The sequence below is a fragment of the Barbatula barbatula genome (assembly GCF_947034865.1).
Source record: "Barbatula barbatula genome assembly, chromosome: 23".
Lineage (NCBI taxonomy): Eukaryota > Metazoa > Chordata > Actinopteri > Cypriniformes > Nemacheilidae > Barbatula > Barbatula barbatula.
In genome coordinates, this window is record NC_136786.1 from 14,102,698 (window position 1) to 14,122,983 (window position 20,286).

General features: G+C 37.8%; 1 protein-coding gene across 1 annotated transcript; it reads left to right on the forward strand.

The window, feature by feature from the left end:
* Positions 1-2,119: 2,119 nt before the first annotated feature.
* Positions 2,120-10,865, forward strand: drd3 (dopamine receptor D3; the record flags this gene model as incomplete). The annotated part of the gene is made up of 7 exons (XM_079487730.1): positions 2,120-2,404; positions 3,467-3,579; positions 4,416-4,552; positions 7,047-7,237; positions 8,971-9,042; positions 9,578-9,920; positions 10,669-10,865. The coding sequence occupies 7 exons, from the start codon at positions 2,120-2,122 to the stop codon at positions 10,863-10,865; spliced, it is 1,338 nt and encodes a 445-aa protein (XP_079343856.1).
* Positions 10,866-20,286: the final 9,421 nt, after the last annotated feature.

The window sequence follows — 20,286 nt, forward strand, 5'->3', positions numbered from 1 at the left end:
GGGAAATTTAGTGAACAGCGTATGGATGGAATTCACAGGTTCATGGTCACGGGTGCTGAGATGTTCATGTTTAACCGGTAAATGTTTAGATGCGGTCGGCTGCACCTTGGTAAATAGCTGCCAGGCTCAACACAGATCGGGGCTGGCACATTTTTCATTGGACTCCACTGAAATCAACAGATCTTTCCTGATCCATTTTGGAGGGTGTTATTTTATTGTCATTCATTTATAGAGCTGAATTATTCTACAACTAGAGTAAATTGATGGTTAACATTGTAGTCTGTCATCAAATGTCAGCAATATCTCTGGCTGTTGAATTTTTTCAGATGGTTTCCAGCTGGCTGTTGAACTGCGATGGTTTCTTTTATGATGAATTTGACCATGTCACTTTCACCATAACGAGGTCTACGACACTGAGCTGGTTTGTAAAATAAGAAGTCCAAAAGTAATTTCTTTTTTGGCACTGGGGACTTAAACATGCCTAAGGCGCCAATCTGAGTTGTGCGTTTGGTTATTTGATCTCATTTCTTTTCCATGTTCCATATATTTATTTCCATGCATTGTTACCCCTTTGACTCCCCATCTGATAAATATATTTCATTTATATTTTACTGCACGTGACTCGAAATCCTAGATGAAACAGCGCCAAATAATGCGATAGCCTTCTTAGATTCACACGTTTCTCTCTTAGGGAGAATATCATTTTCACGTTCTACATTTAGTACCAACTTGTCTTTGATCATGTGCAGCTATAACTGCTCATCAGCATCTATCGTCACATGTAACAAGACATTTTGTCAGACCCTTGTTAGTGATCGCATCTTGAGTCTGAGCAGACTGCAGACTTCTTCCAAAACGTGTTGTTATAAAACGATTTGCATATTGGTTTTCCTCTACCTGAACCTAGTACAAACCACATTTTGACATCTCCAGCATGATCTAACATCAGCACATGAGCTAAAGAGACCACAGATGCTCGTGCGTAAAAGACCTGTTGGAGATAGGGTAGCCTAGAGCGCGCCTCATATCCCCTTACTATCGGGGAGAGTGAAAGCTTCGAGCGAATCCAGTTGGGTACTAATTTACTGCATCGAATGATTCAATGCACAAAAGCGCTTGGAAGTATTTCGGGGATTGTGCATTAATAAGTTTCGCCCGCTGCGCGGTAAGGATGGAGTCCCTTCCTTTCCTTAAGCGGTGCGTAAAAAGAACGACTGGACGCAGAAGTATTATCTCAGAAAAATCGGGGAAAGTTACTTCAGAGGTGGATCTGTTTTTCGCCGGAGAATCTTAACAGGTAAACATGCTGTACGGTAAATTGTGTATTCTATAGCTGAAATGCTCGAGCTTAGAAATTATAAATAGGCTATTAATGGATGTCTCATTGAATACAGGGTATTACAGTTTCTCGGTGCTTGTGACCAGGTGATCATTTATGCCCTGTAAATTTTTCTTATTGTTGTTTTTTCTTATTATATTGTTATTTTAAAATGGAATTTTAGTTTGAATTTGTATAAAGCTAAGATGCTCCTCTGATCATGCTTTCCTTTTGGTGTTTTTTACATTCGGATCAATGTATAAAATGTCTTTATTTTTTGTAGTTTATTTAGGGAGATACTTCTCATATGCACTAGGACGTTTTAATGCATTCAAAGATAGCAAACACAGATTATCAAAGCAGCAGAAATGCAAAGATCACAAGAATGTGCATATAGAGAGTGTACATGCCTTAACACAGAAACACATTCACCCACAGATGTGTATTTTTTAAAGATTAAATTAGAAATATCAAAACGTGGGAATGCTAAAAGCATGAATACATATATTGAAGCTGAGGTGGGTCAGAATTTATATATTTAAGTATTCTTGAATCCAGCATTGTTTACAGAACACATAGAATTTGGAGCTCCCACAGATCCAGCTCAGAGCTGCCTTAACCTGACCGTGTAAACACACCTCCACGGTCTTTCCACGGTTTTTAACAATCACTTACATCATAATTACCCCAAGCATCAAAGAGCTTTATGACATCACCAATTCATGAATTCTTATTTCCCTGTTGTTTGTATTTTTTAGACACAAATCTCCAAATGTTCTCTCTCCCTAGATCTTCAACACAATGGCATTGTTTAACAGCACTGAGTGGTTCTGGAATGACTCCATTGACCATTCTCTCATCCTTGGAAACTCTAGTTTGACACTGGACAAAGAAGCAAAGAGGAATTACTATGCTATGATGTACTCCCTTCTTATTCTGGCGATTGTGTTTGGCAACGTTCTTGTTTGTATGGCTGTGGTCCGAGAGCGGTCTCTCCAGACCACCACCAACTACCTGGTGGTTAGCTTGGCAGTAGCTGATCTTCTGGTTGCCTCTCTGGTCATGCCCTGGGCAGTCTATTTAGAAGTGAGTACACCAGAACCTGCTGTATTGAATGAGGATGTTTCAAAGATTCTTTCAGTTTAACACTGCGGATGCTGCTGAAGATGCAGTCTTAGTGTTTTTTTAGTTCTTCATGTAATAAATTGGTCAAAATGTGTTAATGTTTTGCCACAAAGCCCGGTAGTTCTTCCTATTTTGCCACAAGGACACCATTTCTCAAGGGAACTCACAAAGCTGTTCTCTAATCCACTGTGTTGTTGTCCATTAAGGGATTATACAATCTTTTTACTACATCAATAGATGATTATTGACACAAGAAGACCTGAACCAATAGCTATGTTTTAAATCAATATTATTGGACTGCTTAAACACTTGAAATGTTTAAAAGCCCAGAGAGAGTCACACTGGTCTATTGAAATATAAAATGCTCTCTTAGTCGTTCGTCTCATTCATCATTATTTCAATTTCATGAATGAAAACCAGTAGTAGTCATAATTCTAAAGCCATTCAGAAGGCATCTCAGAATTGTACTGCTGATCTAATATTAGATTTCCCACACCCAGTGCCGGTGCCGGTTTTAAGTGGAACCACCATTAAACAAAAACATCCATTCATTTAGCCCCACATCTCGTGAATGCCCGAAGTTGAAGCCATTATGTTGCTTTTGATTAATACCGGCACGGGTGAGAAGCAGATACGCCTGTCATGAAGCAATGCACCTAGCATGCGGTTCATTCATCTCTGCTTGTGCCTTATTAACTTCCTCTCCACTGATGGGTGTTATCTGGCTCAACCCCCTGAGAGACAGACTGAGGGGCTGTTTGCCTGTGCAACACTTATTATTTGCAAAGTGAGTGAGTCAGATAAAAGCCGTGACTTTCAAAAAGAGTTTTCCTCTTCGCCTTGGTACGCAAAAACCCATTCACTGAGGCAGTGTGGCAAGAAATGAGAACAAGCCAGCCGGATTTAGCTGAACGGATTTTATACATGTCCTATCCAATAATAATATATCATTTAGTTTAAACTGTGGGAAAACAGGAAAATGCAAATATGTATTGATTGTGTCTCTTTGTTTTATCTGTGTAGGTGGTGGGTGGAGCTTGGCTCTTCAGTCGCTTATACTGTAATGTGTTTGTAACCCTGGATGTGATGATGTGCACAGCCAGCATACTCAACCTGTGTGCCATTAGCATTGACAGGTATTTTGTTTTTGTAAATCACCTTGTACAGCTTAAAGGGATAGGTCACCCTGAAATGAAAATTGCGTCATCATTTCCTTACCCTCTTGTCATTTATATTTAGTAATTTAGCAGATACAGAGAGTTCAGGGAGAAATAAAGCGATAATTTAGACATTTCAAACTATCTATTGCAGAACACAAAAAATATATTTTGAAGAACGTTGGTAACCGAACAACGGCGGTACACATTGACTTGCAATGGTTTTGTGTTCGTACAATAGAAGTGAATGGAAGCCGCTGTTGTTCGATTACCATCATTCTTTTTGGTTTCGGCAGAAGAAAGATTTACAGGATTAAAATAACACGAGGGTGAATAAATAATGACAGAATTTTCATTCTGGTGTGAACTATCCCTTTAAGGTGCAAACTCAACTGAGAGTAGTAAAGATGATTTTGCCAAACGTGTAAATTCTGTGGAGGAATATATTTAGTTTATTATGCATCACAGATTATGCTTTGACCTGTCTCTGTGGTATGATACAAAAATCAGATCATGCAAAGCGAAGGCTGATAGAATTGATTGGCGCATATAAAAAACTCTTTCTCCCACATGCCCATTGAATGTTCCTAGGATGCACAAGGCTATTATATTTTAATCAAATATTTTCATTCTATCAGTACACCTTATAGCAGACCTTCAGAATATTATTTTTCAAAATTGGTGGCATATCCAAAATTACTTGATGGAGATTAAAGATCTAATAACATATTACTCTGGGTTTCGGTGCTTCAGTGGTTATGACCTTTTTCTGATCCGTATTCCAATCTCCTCTGGGAACTCTTTCAACTGTGAAGGTACACGGCCGTGGTGATGCCTGTGCTATACAACACCACTCACCGCTCTCGAAAAAGAGTTTCAGTGATGATAGCGACAGTTTGGGTCCTGGCCTTCACAGTCTCCTGTCCTCTACTGTTTGGATTCAACACATCAGGTGAGCTTTGACAAATGTTCCCAGATAGCCCAGCTGTTTGCTAACGATATGAAGATCTGAAAAAGATCTGCTGTGTAAATAAATCTGCTAACTCTTAGTGGGCGGTTTTTCTAAATCATAAACATATTAAAGACAACTTCTGGATGGTCTATAAGAGCTTGTCAATCAACGTCACGTCACCATGCTGGGTGTCACGGCCATATTTGTAGGTGGTAGCGGCCTTTTTCTGCTATTGAGTTCAGTTCAATGTTGTTCCGTGTGACTTTATTTATTCATATTTTCCATCGCTCTAATTCGGTTCACACCACTGTATGCAAGGGCAAGGTGAGAGCCGTAGTAAAAAAAACAATCGCTAGTAAACAACCTCTGAAGATGGCATTTGCTGAATTTACATGTTTTCTTGTGCTGCTTTATCTCTTAATGATATTGTGATGCACAACGAATCTTTGATGTCTGTCACAACTTTTAATACCAGCTTTATTTAAATGACGCTCGACAAAATAAAACTAAAGCACTTCCGTAGCCCTCTGTATCCTAATTCCCGTAGTTGTTTTAAACCTCCTCGTTACATTTACTCTACGTTTAAAAAAGTTTTTTCTCCACAACATGGGCCTATGCTTTATACATTTATATCTCAAGTATTCACACAGAGGTGGCAGTGTTGGCAAAGTTACTTCTGTATTCTTTACCAAGTAAAATCTTGCCAATTTTTTACGCAATCTTGTGTATATGTGAGGATGTGGTACAAACATATGATGTTTTGGATGACAATATTGTATTGTGGTTAACAGTACTAAGTGAAGAATTATGCATACATATTGAAAAATGGCATATTTAACATAGAAAAAAACTTTTTTTGGCCCTTTGGGGTCGTGGGAACACCACTTTTTTTGTTAGGACTACACCATTGTTTGTGATCTAAAATATACATTCCAAAGCAAATTCAGTCTGCAACTGCTCAAGTACTGCTGCAGTGAAACCTATTAAGGACCTAACTAACAGCAAATATGTTTGGAAATATAAGTGACACATTTAATCAAGAGACGTGTTAGAAACACAGAGCGCTACATATTTGACCTCAACAGTAATTTCATATCAGCTCACCAGCTTTTCCATCGGATGATGACAAATACATTTGCGGAAGAAATTAACAATACATTTAATTAGAGTAATCAGTTAATAGTGTCACGGTGAGAAATAATGAATTGCATCTCTCTCTCACACACACACACACACACACACACAAGCCTTCTAGATAGAAGATTCGTTCTGCCTAGGCTCTGTGTTTTGGAGATATGAGAGGAGGACTTTGAGGATCTAATTATGTTGCCGCTGAAATAACTGTGCATGTCACAGATTATTGATTGTGATTTCGACACAGCCGGTGGCATTGTGTACATTCGCACTGATTTATTACCTCATATCTTTGATTCAATCTTAATTTTTGTTACACAATAGGATGTGTAGCTAGTTCTGTTATGGTTAACAAAAGAATGACACAACATTGAAATTAAATAATATATCTAATGCTGTGTCATATTTTGTATTTTAGAAATAAAGGTTCTTAAAAGGTTCTTTGTCTAGCTGAAGGGTTCCATAAGAATCCTTTTTTGTCCACAAAACCGTCTACAGATTAAACCAGCATAAAATATTTAATTGGGGAATAAAAATGTTTTAACCTCTTCAGCCTTTTTGCATTTTTACCTAAATGTTACTTTTTTGGAGTAAATTTATAAATATGGTGTCATTTTTCACTAAACCCTTTAAATCTTAACAACAAATTGGACAATTATTCTATTTTACCGTAAAGTAATGTTTTAGATCTGTGACATATAAAGGGATTTTCTTGAGAGTGAACGTTTTTATATATGACTCATTTATGTTTGAGTTTGTGATATAAAAATGAAATTGAATATTGTTCATTAGATTTTCACAGGAGGGAGTGTTTTGGGTATTTAGTCCTTATTATGTTCTTTTATGTTACAAAACGCTGAGGTTAGTACAAAAGATGCTCCACATCTAGATTTGATGATGCAGAATTCGACCCACCCCTGTGTCCTTGGGAGGAGTTCAAAGGGACAGTTAACCCAAAAATTATTCTGTCAACCTTTACTCTGAACTACTCATCATTGTTGTTATCTGTTATCTGTATACATTTCTTCATGTGGATGAACACAGAAAAATATATTTAGAAGACTGCTTGTAACCAAACAGTTCTTGGCCACCATTGAGTACTAAAGGAACAGTTACAATGCTAGTCAAAAGTGCCCCAGTTTGCTTTCCTGCATTCTTCAAAATATCCTATCTTTTGTGTTCATCAGAACAAAGAAATGCATACAGATTTGGAACAATTTGAGGGTGAGTAAATGAAGACAGAATTTTCCTTTTTGGGTGAACTGTTCCTTTAAGAGGTTAAAGTGTGTACGGTAATCTCTGTATATATGTGTGATATCCACAATACTATTTTGATATGCTCCATGTGTCCACATTACAGATGATCCCACTGTGTGCTCGATTTCAAATCCTGATTTTGTGATCTACTCCTCCGTCGTGTCATTCTACCTGCCTTTCGTGGTGACCCTTTTGGTGTACGTGCGCATTTATATCTTCCTCAGAAGGAGAAGGAAGAGAATTGCCTTCCGTCACGGAAGCAGCAAAGTTCAGCCAGCATCCATGCCACTAGTGGTAATTTTACGCATTTTACAAACCCTTCTCCTCAAACTATTTAGGATTATCACTGTCAAACACACATAATCCACCCATAACAGTGCATAATGGCTAAAGGTGTTTGAGGATTTCTGCTACGGATGGTATGGATTAGAAAACCATCTAAGATTAAAATAATATCAATAAAGAGCTATCTTGGAAAATCATGGTTGTGTACAGTAGGCACATGAATTCAAAGAAGTTTTAAATCCAGTCTCCCTTTGTTAGAAAACATTACTGGGTTTTATTTAGTGAAACAACATTTCATGAGGGGATAGAGAAGGATCATTGACTTTCATTCGTAAGTAAGATGCACAAGCATCTTTGGAAAAGATCCAGCAAAGCCAATCTGCTCTGTGCTCTAGGAATTTTATTGCACAATTTAGTTCTAGCTAACTGGAGCACAATTCAATATGGCTGCTCTGAATATTCTTCCCTCATTATATACCACTTTAGTTCTTTTCAAATCACATCAAATTTTTACAAAGTCTCTGATACTTGGCATAGCAAATGACGTATGAAAACAAACTTGCAGTGTTTTGAGCTGTGAAATTTCTTTATTGATATTCTACATTTCAGATTTCAAATGAAACGATTACCCAGCGTGTCTCATATCTTTCATAAAGATCGCTTGTTTAACTTGTTTTGTAAGAAAGGCTTATATGGATAACTACCAGAGCAAAGAAAATTACAAATGAGATGTGTTTAATGTCTCAGATTTTACTTCCGGAATGCAATTAACTTAAATGGGGTGAGTATGGAGACTTTTGTTTCTCGGATCTTTCTTCTAAAGAAGGTATAATCTCACTTCGGTTTGCCTTCATAGTTCTGTTTTCAGCAATTGTCACTACTCCTATTTGCTCCCTAAATTGAACCTGTGTGACCTCAAAATATATTTTGCAGCTTTTTGTTTTCCTATTTTCATTACTGTACAGAACACGCTAATAACTGAACAATGTATGTGCGACGCGTACTGTGAGCAGAGCTACAATAGTTCAATAGTTCACATTGACATTGGGATAAGATCACCACCTCTGCTAAAACAAGCAGTAGAGCACTTCGCAAAAGCATATAGAGAAAACAGCCACAGCTCTTTACTAAAAGCTGCACCTGTTAAGAAAACAAAGCATCATTTTTGTGCAATTGCTGCCTGTCAGTTGAGTTTGTGCGACAAAACTTTTTGCAGTATTTACATGTTGTTTATTATTGCATAATATAATTCATTCAAATAAAGTCCAAGGTTATTTTATAATGACTACATTTTTGCATTTTGTGTTTTGAGGTGAATACAAGTAAAAATGTCCGTATATATTTCATCATTGAGGATTTCTTTTAAAAAGTCTAAAAATCTTGTTCTCGTGAACCCAGTCTCGTGTCTCGTCTCGTGGGATAAGTGTCTTGTCACACCCATATTCATTTGTGAATACAATATTGTCTATTGTTAATTTGTGAAACATTCATTATTTAAGAATGTATGCAGAAATAAATGATACAATTAAATTATATGAATTATGATTATTTAATTTAGTAAATATTATTGTGAAGTGTTATCAGTGAAATGGGAAGTTGATCCATTCTAGTAATATATTACAAGTTTCAGTTAAAATGACTCAATGAAACTTTTTTATCCTTCCCTCTTTCATTTCACCTGTCTTAATTAGATTTTACTTCTTTTGTTTTCTCCCCACTGACTCTTTAACATCTCTCCACAGGAGACGTGTTTACAAGACGTCGTTCATAAAGAAAAAAGAGATCTATCCCCAATCAAGATCAACGTGATAAGTGTGCGTATACCATTGTGTCCTTGAACGTGTGTATTGAAATGCCTGCGCTTGCTCTAATCTTGCATAAATGTATTCTCAGAGCAACAGGATCTGCTAATGTTTCAGATTGCTGGCAGCCTTTCCTCTTTAGAAAGTGCATTTCTGTTCCCTTGCCTCCAAAATAAGCTGTAAGCTTGAACTTTTTGGCTCTGACGTTGGCCCCAACATGGTCTGGCTGGTGCTTTTGAAAAGATATTGATTGGCTAAGAAAATAAAAAGGAGCAATTATTTTTGATTAATCTTAGTAGTACAAAGGTGATGGGTTTGATTCCCAAGGAACACATAAAGATGGAAAAAATGTATCATGAAAGCAAGATTTAAGTCTCTTTGGATAAATATATGCCAAATGCATGTGAATGTTAAAACTTCGCATATTTTTAGGTGTTGATTACAATCGTAATAAAAAACGTAATATTTTTCATTCATATATCGATATTGCTTATTATTTTAACAAAAACATTTTTTTTCTGTTTTTTTCTGAAATGTTTCTGTTTAGGACAACACAGAGCAAGTGAATCGTCCCCGCCTCCTCGGCAGCTGTCTGTGGCGCAAGCGGCCACAAACCGCCCCTGCCGAGAACTCACTGCTGCCCCCTGTGGTCACGTTGAACTACTGCAGCATCAGCCGAGTGTCTTTTGCTCGCACAGATCATGAGGAAGAGGAGGCCGGTGAGGGGGAACAGGTGAGGTGTGAGGTGCAGAAGTTGTCAAATGGGTGCACACACACCACCCTGCCTGCATCACGGCCTGCTCGTGTCATAGTGTACCCCAGTCAGGTCCGCTGTAGGACTATGCACTCCAAGGAAAAGAAAGCCACGCAGATGTTGGCCATCGTTCTAGGTGAGAATGTTTCTTTATGAATGTAACTCTTTGAAGTTCTGTTCTATTCAGTGTGTCAGGTTCCTGTTATGAGGCCACATGGGGAACGCTGAGAATGGAGAATGCCAATAGTTGCAGCATGCAACACCTGCAGAGTAGAGTCAGACCTCTTAGTAGTGTGAAAAACCAAGCACCCAATCAGACTCAAGTGTTGAACGCCTTAGACCGTTGTGTAGAGCGAGATATGACATTGATGATAATCTAAAATGTCTGCTTAATTGAACAGGAAATTAAATCACACTTGTTGAGTCAGACGTCTTGGATCGAGTGAATGCTTCAGCTGCCTCAGTTCAAAGTCAGTTGGTCAGGGTTGTCACATGATCATTTGTCATGTACCGGAACTTCTCTTCACACTGCCTGAGAAGATTTTGATGTCATTGGCACTATAAACAGTAACAATGGAGTTAGGTGATCTTAGTTATCTATATAAATTGTCAGTTTAATAATTAATTTATAGCGATAATGAATGAAAAGTCTTTCATCCTCTTGTTATTTCAAACCTGTACGACTTTCTTACTTCTACAGAACACAAAAGAAGATATTTTGAAGAATGTCGGTAATGTGAACAAAACCAGTACAAGTCCATGGGTGCCGCTGTTGTTCAGTTACCAACATTCCTCAAAATACATTTTGAAGAATTTAAATTTAAATAAGCGTTGTTGTGTGATTGTATGCAACTATCTCACTGTTTTTGTGACTGTTTTTTCAGGGGTCTTTCTTATTTGCTGGCTGCCATTCTTTGTGACTCACATCCTCAACACTCACTGTGGGGTATGTCATGTTCCACATGAGCTATATAGCGCCTTTACCTGGTTAGGCTACGTCAACAGTGCTCTCAATCCAGTCATCTACACTACTTTCAACATTGAATTCCGCAAAGCTTTCATTAAAATCCTGAGCTGCTAAATCAATATCCATATGCACAAATGATGCTCAATGGATGCAGCTTTCAGACATCATGGGCTCTGCTTTGTGGAATAATAATGGACTTGTATTGTAAGAATATTTTCAATGTCATTTACCATTTACTTCAAAGTCCAAAACTTGCAGTTGGTGGATTTTGCGACATGGTGGGCAATAACGTTCACTGAAGCTTGATTTGAAAGAATGGACCAATATGAAGACCACAATAAAGCCAGATTCTGCTTCTTAAGGATGAGAATGTAAAAACGTTCTACAGCAAAACTTAAAAACATTTTCTGGAGCTTATTCTTCATCTCGACATCTTGTTAAAATTCTCAGGTCATCACATGTTTGCATGTGTCACGCCTTCAAGAGATTTGTTGGAACCTCCTTGGATTTAAATCAGCTAAGAGAAACAATTTATATGGAGATAAAGCTAGTGACTTGTCAGAGGGGCCGTAAAGCTGGTGAATAGAAAAAATGTGTTGTAAAATATCCAAGACAGTGACTTTAACGGTTCTCCCCAAGGTTGAGTTTGGTGATCTGATTGTATGTTGCCATCTGGAGAAAATAGGTGTGTGATGTAAGGTAAAGCTTCACTGCATTCATAAATCAAATCTATAATCCACTTCTGAAACATATTCATATAAACATACATTTCACAATTTCCTCACAAAAAATGTAATGTGTTTTTCCAGGAGTGTTTTATTACAACCCTGGGTAATACAAAGGACTTGCCTACAATGTGCCCTTTCCAAAAAATCATGTCCATTCAGATCCCTGCATAAATACACGGGGTGCAAAGAGAGGTAGTTAATGAGTAACAAAAGAAAATAGCATAAACGAGACAAGCGTGTGCGGAAATAGATAAGTCGGTTTGTTGACAAAGTGAGTGACTGGAGGTGCGACAGAGTGAATTTAAACGAGCGAGTTGATAAGGTGTTCGCGAAAGAGCGCACGCACGCTTTGAATAGAAGAAAGAGACAGAGAGCTCAGCTGCAAGCCAGATGATTATACGAAGAAAGATTGTACAAAAACTAAATGAGCAATTGAGCGAAAACGTGTCACGCTCTAACTTGACCAAAATAATGTATTTTAATGTCTGCTCCCTCAACTGCGAATGCAAACAGAGGGTAAGTGGCGATCTTATATATTCCAGTGTTACATGGTGATTGGTTAGGTGATGATTGGTCGGGTCTATAAATAGTGAGTGATGCAAGATTGAGTCTTCCTGGCAGAACTTGCGCTGAAGCTTATATTGACTGACAGAACACTTACTCAAATACTTATCCTAGCACCTTCGCTAACGCAAAATGAAAACAAAACACTTACCTTTATCAAGCAGGTACTGTTCTACGAAGAACCTTGTCGTTAGCGGAAATGTGTCTGCAAGACGTTGTACATCATCTAGTTGCATTTGTGGCAGCTGTGCAAGGAACTTGGTATACTCCATTCTGAGGCGCCGCGCTAACAAAAAGTAACGAAACACTGTTTCGCAGCAGAACGTAAGATGCATGAAGTCATGTGGAAAAGGGCCTTAATGCTAGCTAGACTCCAGTGCTTTTATGAGCTCTATGTTTAGGCTAATGCGTGTGGTCCACACACAGAATTATGACGTTAGTGGCTGTCATCGAATGACAGCTAATACATTTGACAGCTTTCTCAAACTCCGGGCCTCCTTCAGTCTTTCTGTTCCCAGTCGTATCTGCCAGACACACTCTGTCTTGCTCCAGATCCTAATCTGCGGGGCATTGTAGATCGACTTTTGCACATGATAGGGTCCTGTCAGTTTCCTAATTGTTGTTTTATAAAAGACAGTGTGAGAATGTGTGTGGTGTGTATACATGCATTCACGAAGCCCTGACAGAAATAGGGTAAGCTACTTTCAAAAACCAGTCAAAATGGAAGTGGGTTGGACTGAAAGACATTTGTGAATAATTTCAGATTCTTTTATATTATGATTTCTGTCCACCCACCAGCCCCTAATTATATAGCAGCACAAGCTTATTCATTCACACCAGAGAAAAGATGATCCTGGCTATAAGAGGCAAGAAGACATTTGTGCCAAAACAGCGATTTATGGTGTATGGTTATTTTTATTGAACAAATTTGTTACAATTGTTTTGGTTTATTTCAGAAACAATGATACAGGTCTCTTTTATATTTGCCAACATAATGATGTGGCGTTGTGGCAGATCTCCAAGGATTTACTTTGAAGGATGTTGCATTTGAAACATTTTTGACATATTATTAAAAGTTCATAATAATACATTGCATTTGAATGATAAAGAAACAGTTTTGCTTAAAATAATAACTAAACAATACGGTGCATGTGACCCTATCTATGAAATCCAGGTTTAAGATTATGATATTCATCAAAGTAGTTATAGCCATAAAATGATGAAAATATGGCACGTGTGTTTATTGCTGTTATTAATTATATGATAGATGTCAAGATGCAGTACTCAAAATTCCATTTATAACACTAACATTTAAAAAATACATTGTTTTGCATAGAAAATACTAGAAGTTGGCTTTATGAACATGTATTTTAAGCTTTGATTTAGTCAATATGAGATACATAAATATATAGATTATTATATTTTAATAGAATATTTTTCACATTATGAATGTTCTTTTACATTATGCGAAAAGAAAATGAAAATTAACAGGCAGGATCACATATTCTAGTGGACTGATTTACCATTCAAACAGATTAGCGTAGTGTATTTTTCTTATTGATGGCAGCTTAATGAATACTGGATGAATGCCCGATGTGGAGGAGACAACCAATAGGGAAGTAAGATAAGTCACCCATTTACAGGTGGTGAGCAATGGTACTGATGAAATCCTGGCTATTGGGCAAGTGTGACATCATCACCTATTTAATTATAATGAGCCAACCTGATAAGGTCTTATAATATAAAACATCTGAACTTCTCCTGTGCTGTGACTAACATATGAAGTTTGAAAAACAATGCATTTAAAATGATTCATTGGTAGTTGAGTGGAAAGAAAAATTTAGGATCCCATTTATCTCTGAGCCGCCGCAAGGTCTCCTCTGACAAACCGTACTCACCGCAAGTTCTGGTTGACATATACCCTTGGTTTTTATACTGCTGATACAATGGTGCATTTGAAATAAAAGAGTAAACTCTATAACACGCATATGCTGGTTATCATTTTAAAGGATTATTATCAGGTGACATTGTCTGCTGTTTTTGCTGACAGAGGAGATAAAGGACACTCTGTCAGAGCTGCGATAAACTGTTATATTCAACGCCCATCGGGTTTCAGTTAACCACCTTTGCAAGTCTATTAAGGAGAGCAGTTTACAGATTTGCATTGGAATCTGATTTGCATTGGAATTAGCTAAGGCAGGGGCGGACTCGGACTAAAAAGTGGCCCTGGACTTCTTCGGCAGGAGCGGGGCCCACAAAACCCAGCTCGCAAAATAACCAAATTCGACCGAAAAAGTCATTTCATTGTATGATGATAGTTCTGCTGTCTGATGAATTCTTCCATGCTAATAAAGCATACACACACACAGTCATATCTTTTGCCTCATATGCTATAAACGTATCTGTTTCAGTATGTTTTTAGACATGTTAACTCGAACATACGTCTTAGATTGTGACCTTTTTTATTTATTTAGGCTTTCAACAGCAATACTCACAAAAGTTAAGTAGTTTGTATCTCCGAATCTAACCGTCTAAACTGTTAAATGTTAATTTAATCTTTGGAATTTAGTAAATAGCCACAACCTATCGGCAGATATCAAACAGAATAATCAGGTGCCGGTGGTGAAATTTATCGGTGCATTCTATATTTAGATATTAGGGAGATCTTTTTTTTATCACCATTGGCAACGTTCTTTGAATTAAGAAACCTCAACACATTTGACAAAATTAGCTTAAAACAACTAAAAACAACAATCAAATATTCTCTGTCACAAACATAGACACATAAATATTAAGAAACCCATTTTTAGTATTTATATGCATATCAAGACACTTAAGGATCTCCTTATGGGTATCAAGACAAAACTGGTGTGAATGAATAAAGAAATGAATACAAATTTGTGTCTATATAGATGCTCTGTTAACATACATTAAGGTGCTTCAGACGTTTCTCATTCCAACTGCAAACCTTCATTCTGTCAGTATGTCAATACCTCACCTCCTGAAAGTAGGGCACCTGCATCACACAGGGTATGTGAATGTGTTTATGATGTGCTTTTGCATATAAAAGCATACATGCCTCTAAGCAGCTCTCAAGGTTCTGTCACTGTAATTTTCTCACCCGTCTTAAGCTGACAAATCCTGCCTCTGAGATCACACGTTTAAACTTAGGTAGGAATTAGGTAGCACACTCCAAAAGTTCGAAAGTCTGGACACACTTGGTTTTATGTTTCACAATAAATGAGGAATCTAAGCTAAGTGCTTAAACCTATATGAATTTCTTTTACGAAACCTTTTAATATTTTTGGATGAGTTGGATCAGATATTATATGGGATAAGACATGTGAACCAGCTTCTGTATCTACAGGGGGCATCTAATAGTACAGTTTTGATTTTATTCTTACTTTGCTATTTTATAAAAATTAAAGAGGTGTGCCCAAACCTCAAAAGAAGCGCCTGTCTGCCAGGATGTGTTTAATATATTTATTTTTCTTAAGCCAATATTCTATGCTTATACATTATGTCTTACTGTCAGCATATTCAATCTAAAAAGCAATATAAACAAAAAAACTATTTTCTATTCTGCTCTCACCTACAATTGCATAAAGCTAAAGCGTAAGTTTAGTCTGTCTAGACAGACAGCCCTGACTTTGGACCCATCTGTGTCTGTGTCTATCTGCCCTGTGGTCCACAGGGCACCACCAGTTTATAGAATAACTGGAAGAGACATTAAAAACAAAAAATTAGTTTTTCATGACCTTGATTGATGATCTGCTTTATCTCGCTCTATCATTCTCTCCTGTCTCTCTGTTTGCAGACAGCCTTGGAGCAATCCTTATTAACAGCAGCTATAGATAAGGACAATAACAGGGTAGAAGCAGATCATTTGGTGACAAGCTTTGATAAAGCCCTCGTCATCTATTATCAGTCTAGTGGATCAGTGCATAGAGGATACACTGACGTTCAATCTTCACACACTATACTGAATCATTCTTGTGTGTGCAATGTGTGAGAATAAGGAGGGTCTATGGACAGAAATGCTAAATAATATATATACAAGTATGTCTTTAGAGGTGACCTTACATAATAAAGGGTTATGTTTCATTACCAGAACGAGCTAAGGTAATAATTGATCTATTACACAGAGGGTCCTCTTATATAGAATTCACCATGTTCTTTCTACAGTAGCCCTACACGGACAAACTGCTCTACAGAGCACATATCATATCTCCTTTGCCAAGGCAGTGAAAGCAATATGCTTTAAAACGGATATGCTTGTGTTATAATTATCAAAGTACTTAAATAAAAGAAAATCCTAAGAGAAACTAATTCTGCTGATACTCAACAACATAAATAAAATGAATTGTAACTTAACTATTTACACAAACATTTATCAGAATGGAAAGATCTAAAATTTGTGTATTTTTCTACAAAAAACTTAACCTGCTTGGCCTTAACAATTCTCTCTGTAATTGGATCCTGGACTTTCTAACCGGAAGACCTCAGTCAGTCTGTTTCAAGCATTACCACACTGAGCACAGGTGCCCCACAAGGCTGTGTGCTCAGCCCTCTGCTCTTCACGCTGCTGATCCATAACTGCAGTGCCAAGTTCAGCTCCAACCTCATAATCAAGCTCGCTGATGGTTGTAGGTCTCATCAGTAACAACTTGACTTACCAACCCCCACTGATTATCAACAGCACAACTGTGGAAAGAGTCAGCAGCACTAAATTCCTGGAGTTGCACATAGCAAAGGTTTTCACCTGGACCACCCACACCACATCACTCTCTAAGAAGGCACAACAACGTCTACATTTCCTCCACCGGATAAAGAAAGAGTCAATCTCCCTCAAACCATCCTCACCACATTTTACAGGGGAACTATGGGAAGGCTGCTGAACAGCTGCATCACTGTCTGGTATGAGAACTGAAGTGGAGCAGACCGCAAGACCCTCCAGAGGTCAGCTAACACAGCTGAAAAGATCATCAGTGTCCCTCTCCATCCTGGACTATTAACTCACATGATGCTCCACCAAAGCCAACAGTATTATGAAGGACCCCACCCACCCCTCCCAAGTCTCTTCCAGCACCTACCATCAGGAAGACAGTGCGGGCGCATCACATCCCTCTTCGCCATCCCTCTTTGCTCAAAAGCTCTTTCCCCCAGGCTGTGAGAGCCCTGAACTCAACCTGCCCCCATACAAACCCTTTTTGTGCAATTCTGAGTGCGTACTCACAGGTGAGTGGGCCTTCAAAACCACCTGTAGTAACACACTCCCCCCTATGTGCACTAGACACTTTTTACACACACACTGCTGTGTGTACATAATCTCACAAAAGAATCAATAACATGTATTATGTTGACATGCTTGCACTTCAAAACATCTTGCACTGTTCCCCAGCTATCTGCCTGACACATAGTGTTTACAATGTTCTCCTTGCACATGTACAGGATTTATTTGTAGCATCTGCATATAGACTGTAGTATATATTTAGTCGCACTATCAGTAAATTAGTAGGTTAGTTTGTGTATAGTTTTATTCTTGTTTTACTCCTCTGTTGTATGTCTTTATTCATGTTGCACTTTGGTCCTGTGATGCACACCATTTCGTTCCACTGCATGTCCTCACATTTAGTGCAATGACAATAAATGTCACTTTGGCTAAAGTTTCTAGAAGTACATTTTTTTTATTGCTAGGTCATTTAAACCCTTAATGGATCATAAAATGTTTTGCAGTGTACAAACAGTTCACTGTACATTGTCCATTAACAAAAAGCAACACGTACAACTTTTAACTTTTGTCATTTTGAAAAGTTAGTGGAAATTTAGTGTGGCCAATGTGTCCTTCACTGATTCCTTCAGTTTACAGAATTTAAAATCCACAGCCTCTCTAAAAAAATCCTTTACGGTTAATATTACTTTGTAGAAATGATCGTCACAAATGCTGCCGTTTTCACCGTTCACAAAGTTAAATACTGTAAACTCCGGTCTTTTGTTGGTATGGATTATGGATAAATTTATCATGTTTGCCCACCTTATCACAACAACGGAGGAAGAAGTTAAGTATTTTTCCTATGTTAGCACATACAAAAGCTAATTTTGTTAGCAGTTCGCCAGCGACCGGAGACTAAACAAAGGAAACTGCTGTCAAACAAGCTATCAAAACATGCTCGCTAGCGCTAGTAAAGCGGCCAGGGGAATTTTTCTGCCTGCCCCTATGCTCCACCCATAAAAATATGTCTTTATGTTTATTTCCAAAAAAGGGGTCTATACATCCAATAAAATCACAAAGACGAAAGCCACGCCCACTAGTTTTCTAATTAGAAATTCCACTTCACTCGCAAATGCGTCAAAATATGGAAGTAAAAACTATCGCAACTTCCGGTTCAAAGGGACCTTGTAACAATCATCTTTTTCAGCCAAGTTACAAAAGATAAAATAAGGTCAGATTAGAAAGTGAAAGATTAAAAAATTGGTAATGAAGAGACAAACCAGTGACATAAGTCTATTTACAATTTGTCGTTATCATTCTAAAGGCCAGTGTCAGCGATTTAAACTTGATGGGGCAACTGTCAGCCTGTGAAGTGAAATCAAGAGAGGTGTAACATGGGTTCTTTAGGCTGATTGAAAAACTAGACGTGCATGCAGCGGCATTCTGGATCATTTGCAAGGGCTTCTGCTTTGGTTGGAAGGCCGGCCAGTAGAGAATTGCAGTAATCCAGTCTTGATATGATATGGTCTCATGACAGGCAGACAAGGTCAAATAAAGACATACAAAATGGGATAAAATGGCCAAGACAACAACATGTAAATCCTGTTAAAACTCTTATACATAAAATAATAATGCATAGATATAGCGGTTAAAACATGCATCGTGTCACAGCGTAATTCCTGCAAAGGTATTCTTTAATTATTATTACCGTGTTAAATTCGATACAAATGGAATCTTACTGTAAAATGTAACTTTATCTGCTAAACAGTTTTTTCACTGACACTGGCCGGCTATCTGTCTCTCATTTCTGTGCAGAAGTCCCCTTAATAGAGGGGATTAATAAACCAGAAGCGCATTCTCCTCAGATAATGGAATTTCATATCACTACAGGAAATGTAGATTAATCTTTGTAATATACAACTGGTATCTCAGCATCAGGAGGTGACAGAGGTCATTCAGTTCCAAGAATGGAATTGCATGATGCAATTAATACAGTTAATACAGTAGAGGTTCTTTCGAAGTTAAATTGATAATTTTGTGCACTTTGCAGGAAAGCATTTTTTGTTAAACTAACTAAACCGCCTTTTAAGAAAACATGACTAATGTCCATAATGCAAATAATGCAATCTGCCTGCATGGAAACATTCAAATAAACGAATGGAACGGAAGTTAGTTATTATTTGGCAACATATGGCCTATACATGACATACATGAGGATGTACAAACACATAGGAGACATCTACAGCCAATCTTTTCTACTGTATTTTTGAACACATTGAAACATACACCAAAGACACATTTCAGATTCAATTCACGCCTGAGGATCTGAACATCAGGCTTTTGGAAGATAAAGATCTGAGGCTGACATCTGCAGTAACCCCGCCTCCTCCAACCCCTGTGTACTGTACATCACCCATTGTGAGGATCAGAAATGAGGGCATGGCAGACATCCAACAATACCCAGAAAGATGAATGAGGAAAATATTCTAGCCACCAGCGGGACATCCATTAAAACATATTTACATATTGTGAAGGTTTTGGCTAAAATCATTTCAATTGGTCTCTCGAAGATCAACATCAATTAGGATCACAAAATGTGGCGTTTTGAACATTATAGACTTCAAGCAGCCATCAGATCTAAAATATACCATATAAGTGAACTACTTGAAATACTTGTAGGCTTAAGGTCATGAAGAAAAGATTATGCCATGCACACAGACAGACCGAGTTTCTTTATTGATCCCTAAGGGGAACCCATGCGAGCATGCTACACACTTAAAGCGATCTTCAGTCTCTTCACAAAAACTCTGCAGGGTCTTCAGTTCAGGGTGTCGGTTACATTAATATCACATCCGAAAGAATTGGATTCATGCTTTAGTTTGGCCAAATTCAGTTTTTGATCTTTTCAAATCCCGTTTTGACCTTATAAGTCTTAAGTGAATAAACTTCTGCCTATAAGCCCTTAAGAATAACATTCATTCACCTACTCGGATAAAAGTAGTGAGGGAATTATTTCAAACTCATTTCAATT